The sequence below is a fragment of the Camelina sativa genome, chromosome 10 (assembly GCF_000633955.1).
Source record: "Camelina sativa cultivar DH55 chromosome 10, Cs, whole genome shotgun sequence".
In the NCBI taxonomy this organism is placed as follows: Eukaryota; Viridiplantae; Streptophyta; class Magnoliopsida; order Brassicales; family Brassicaceae; genus Camelina; species Camelina sativa.
The window spans coordinates 2,172,428-2,177,041 of NC_025694.1; the positions used below are offsets into that span (position 1 = coordinate 2,172,428).

The following is a 4,614-nucleotide window of genomic DNA, read 5'->3' on the forward strand; positions in this document are numbered from 1 at the left end:
TTTTTTGGCTTTCCATGCTTTTGACACTAGACTTTGTGAACTCAGGTCATTGAGCACAAACCTTATGATCACAGGGCAGATGTTTTTAGCTACGCAATTGTGCTGTGGGAACTTTTGACTGGCGAAGTAAGATTTTTATTTTTTCTCTCTGGCTTTTGGTAGAAAGTTGCTAAACTCGTTACGTTTAACACCTTTTTTTTCTTTCTGATATATAATGAATGAAAACAGGTCCCATATTCTTACTTGACTCCACTGCAAGCTGCTGTTGGCGTTGTCCAAAAGGTATCCTGTTTATAGGGCTTTACAGTTATTTCTCGTGCTTTGTTGAGAGGCTTTAACACAATGGCTTGTATTATTCTACAGGGACTTCGCCCAAAAATTCCAAAGCAAACACACCCAAAACTGACTGAACTTCTTGAGAAATGTTGGCAGCAAGACCCAGCTCAAAGACCCGATTTTGCAGAAATCATAGAAATGCTTAACATACTAGTCCACGAGGTAATTGCTATATCATTGTATCTCTCCAACCAGTTATACCTATACCAACGCTATTCTGAGCAATAATATGTTGTGAAACCACCAGGTTGGAGAAGATGAGCGCCAAAAGGACAAACATGGTGGTTACTTTTCAGGCCTAAGGAAAGGCCATCGTTGACACTCTCTCGAGTGCCCTGAAACTGTGGTTTGATCGGTTTGATAGAGCTCTACTCACTTTCTCGTTTTCCTTTTGTACAGTCTCTTAGAGCCTCACTCTTTTTGTCCATGTATTATTTTTCTAGAGCAATTTCCTTTTGATACAATGATCACTGCAGAGTTTGAGTTGCATTGCAAGTCAATAAAGTTTAAACCATTCTTTTGAAGATGAAGCAAGTATTATTATTAATATTTGGTCATAAACGATGTCATTACAGAAACACTTGGGTTGAGAACATCTACATAAATTATTGATAATTACAGGAGGTGGTTTGGTCATGTCATGTGTGTTTTCACTCTTCTACTGGGAGTTCATTCTCTGTCCAAGCGACGTATCCCCCAGCAATGTCTGTGACCGCCGTGAATCCCTGTAAAAATCGTTTGTTCTAAATCAGGAAACTGTTGTAACTAGTTCTATCACTAAGCTACTTAAATAGAAGTGAATCACACTCACAGCAGTGAGAAGATCAGTTGAAGCCATGATAGACCTTTCTCCGCTCTCACAACCCTACAATTGTAGTTTAGTTATTATGCACCGATCCTCAAAGATGATGTTAAAATAAAAGAGATTGTTCTCATCATGGTTTGCTAATTAAAACGGAAACTTACGATGATGATTTCGTCGTGTTTCCTGAAGTGGGACGAGACCTGTCTTAGAAAACTCGGGTTCTTGACTAATCCTGCAGGGTTTTTGGCTTTTGGTTAGTTTTAAGTTTTCCATTTCAACTGTAACAGAGGAATGTAAAGGTCGGTGATGAATACCTGATCCAACTCTGTACATGTAAGGTACGTTGATGGCTCTAGTCGGATGTCCGATACTGAATTCGTCTGGTGTCCTCACGTCGAGATACTTGTAACCTGCTTGAGCTAACTCACGCGCCACTCTTACGGGTACAGATGTAGGAACTCGAGCTGCCTCTGCTGCAACATTTCCTCTGTTTGTTGTCGTTGCTTTCCTCCTTCAACAAGAACCAAGTTAGTACTCATATAAATATTTAATGATATAACTCATAATTCAAACCTGAGAGAGAGAGAGAGAGAGAGAGAGAGAGAGAGAGAGAGAGAGAGAGAGAGAGAGAAAGAGAGATTCCGATCATTGCTCACCATCGGAAGTTTGAGTTTTGAAGATTTGCTACAATAACACTTTTACGTGTTGGTAACTGCAAGTTGAACGATCCACATGTTTGTAGAGGTGGAGAAATAGCCAATGACCAGTTCCCAATTCGTGCCGTTGTGTTTAAAGCCGTAGTTTCCATTTCTTTTCTTTTCTTCTTTTTTTTTCTCTTTAGATGCTTCGAGTCTACTTAAGATACTTCTTCTCTTGCGTTTATAACTTTATATATATACAGACACCAAGGTATTGATGTCGTGTCGCGTCAGCAAGTTTTATGTCCGATCTTCGAGTTCGAGTCTCTATCATTTTACGGATAAATTCAATTCAATTATGTAGCAAAGTCGGTCGATTCCAAAAATGTAATGTAAGCCATGCGTCGACGATGATAATAAGTCCAACTCTGTGCCTCGTGAGTCGTGTTGAAGAGGATAACTTGCTGACTCGGATAAGATAAGACGACCGTAAGGCCCAATCTTAAGGGGCTTATTATGGTAACAAATAGATAATATTTGGGCCTCTTAGGCCCACTATTGAAACAAGCGGCTGAGATAGTGGAAGGAAAGCTGAGGAGAAGAAGTTAACAATGGTGGAATAGAGCGATTGTTTGACGACGACGATGATGGCGACGTTTGTCTCCGTATCGTCTTGCCAGTTTCGTTTTGGCTTCTCTGAGTTTCCACCTCCATCGTTAACTCCTTATCCGAGGCGGTTTAAGGTAAGTTCTAGTCCTGTGTTTCTTCTGTGATGGTAGTGTGAATTAGTGATCGGTCAGTTGAAGTCAGATGTTCTTAATTAGGTCTCTGGCCGGAGATTTCCGGAGATTCAGATCAAATGTTCTTCATCTGAGCCGGAAAATGGTGAGGATTCGGCGCCGTCGCTGTCTTCCTCCTCCTCATCGAGTGAAGTATCTACGACTAACAGTTCGACATACAACTGGTACACCGTACTTGGCGGTATCGGGATGTTAGATACAGCGTATTTGACTTACCTTAAGGTCACTGGCTCTGATGCGTTTTGCCCTATTGGTGGTGGCACTTGTGGAGATGTCCTGAACAGCGATTACGCTGCTGTTTTCGGTATTTCCCTAACGCTTTTACGACTGCAGCGTTTGATTTACGTAGTTATGATTTGGGATTTGCAATAGACTTTCGAGATTGTATGAATATTATGGAGTCCTGAATCTATAGTTTCAGTAATTGACTAAACCTGAAAAATTTGTATGCAGCTTAGTTTTAAATTTGTATCTATGGAGACCTCTCTTGATTAATTGGCTAATTTTGAGGTTCTGGTGGAGTTTTTTCCACTCATATAGTAGGCATGATCAAACACTCGCATGTGATAATCTCTGTGAATCTGTGCTTAAGGCTATATCATTTGGGGGGTTCAGTACTTTAGCATACATAGAACTTTTAAAGTTGAATATTAGGCTTCAACTCTATGTTGTGAAGTATGTAGTGATTTGTCTTTCGTCTTTATCCTCTGCTCCGGCATTATTGACCCTCATTGTCTTGGTGGTTTGATGTGTTTGAAAGCTGAACTCAGTCCAATATTTTACATTTTGCCAGGTGTTCCTCTCCCAGTGATTGGATTTGTTATGTATGGCTTAGTAACCGCTCTAAGTGCAGAGCTTGGGGAAGGGAATCTACCTTTTGGAATTAGTAATACCAATGGGCGTTTCGCGTTATTTGGGACAACGACTGCAATGGCATCTGCTAGTGCATATTTTCTGTATATCCTTAGTACAAAACTCTCAGGATCTTCATGCCTGTATTGTCTAGTGTCTGCTTTCATATCATTCAGTCTATTTTTCCTCTCTTTAAAGGTATCCTTCCTTATATTTCTGTTTCTGTAGAGACTTATTGTATTTTAACTTAAAATAAGTTCTAAAGGTTGGATTATGTTTATGTTCTCTATGTATGTGGTAGGATGTGAAGTTGCAAGAAATAAAGCAAGTCGTAGGATTGCAGATATGCTTGGCAATTATAGTTGTTGCCTCCTTGACTGCTTCGTACAGTACTGCTCAACCAATCCCGTCACGGTAATATAAGTTCATAGTTTTCTATCGGGACTCTGATGGCAATTTTAGTCCTTTGTAACAAGTTGTGAAGAAATTGTTTTGCAAATATGAATGGGTCTTATCAGGTGATATCTTTTAACGTGGATAGTTTTTTTGTTTCACTGCTTCCAGCTCTGGTGACATTGAACTGCCATATTTTAGAACAGAGATCACTTCATCATCGAGCCCTTATGCTATTGCTTTAGCAAAACATCTAAACTCCATTGGAGCCAGAATGTATGGGGCATTCTGGTGCTCTCACTGCTTAGAGCAAAAAGAGGTAGTTCATTTATAAATATGCGTTTGCAAGGAATCAGTTTCGTGCGTTTATAATTATGCGTTTGCAAGGAATCAGCTTCACGCGTTTATAATTATGTTCATGTAAGTTATATATCCATTTATAGATGTTTGGAAGAGAAGCGGCAAAACAACTGAATTATGTGGAATGTTTTCCGGATGGATACAAGAAAGGAACTAAGATACTCAAGGCATGTGCAGATGCAGGGATCGAAGGATTTCCAACATGGATAATAAATGATCAGGTGAGTAAATCCACTGAATCCTTGGTACATTTCATCATCATATGACATTTCTATATTACCACTTTTATTCTTTAGGTCTTAAGCGGAGAAATAGAACTCGCTGAACTAGCGGAGATGTCTGGATTCAGCCTTGATCAGGCAAATGAGGCCAGTCAACTACAGTAAAATATTGTATTGTAGCAGAAAAGAATTAGGTGAATCCGTGAATG

At 39.7% G+C, this 4,614-nt stretch overlaps 2 protein-coding genes and 1 long non-coding RNA gene across 4 annotated transcripts; 2 read left to right on the forward strand and 1 right to left on the reverse strand.

Annotated features, from left to right (window-relative positions):
- On the forward strand, positions 22-860 carry LOC104719964. The gene is made up of 4 exons (XR_002033601.1): positions 22-126; positions 229-282; positions 364-498; positions 584-860. It is a non-coding gene; the product is annotated as an uncharacterized LOC104719964 (long non-coding RNA).
- LOC104716548 (rhodanese-like domain-containing protein 15, chloroplastic) lies at positions 921-2,021 on the reverse strand. 2 transcript variants are annotated; one of them, XM_010433931.1, is made up of 5 exons: positions 1,798-2,021; positions 1,456-1,652; positions 1,303-1,373; positions 1,148-1,201; positions 921-1,061 (listed from the first exon to the last, which is right to left on the reverse strand). In XM_010433931.1, exons 1-5 carry the CDS (start codon positions 1,947-1,949, stop codon positions 987-989), a joined length of 549 nt encoding a protein of 182 aa, XP_010432233.1. In that variant the 5' UTR covers positions 1,950-2,021; the 3' UTR covers positions 921-986. The 2 variants fall into 2 exon arrangements, with proteins under 2 accessions (XP_010432233.1, XP_010432234.1); XM_010433932.1 differs by having other exon boundaries at positions 1,006-1,061; positions 1,144-1,201.
- On the forward strand, positions 2,362-4,614 carry LOC104716549 (thiol-disulfide oxidoreductase LTO1-like). Its single transcript, XM_019231329.1, has 7 exons — positions 2,362-2,522; positions 2,604-2,883; positions 3,373-3,629; positions 3,733-3,845; positions 3,996-4,143; positions 4,268-4,405; positions 4,481-4,614. The coding sequence occupies exons 1-7, from the start codon at positions 2,424-2,426 to the stop codon at positions 4,568-4,570; spliced, it is 1,125 nt and encodes a 374-aa protein (XP_019086874.1). The 5' UTR covers positions 2,362-2,423; the 3' UTR covers positions 4,571-4,614.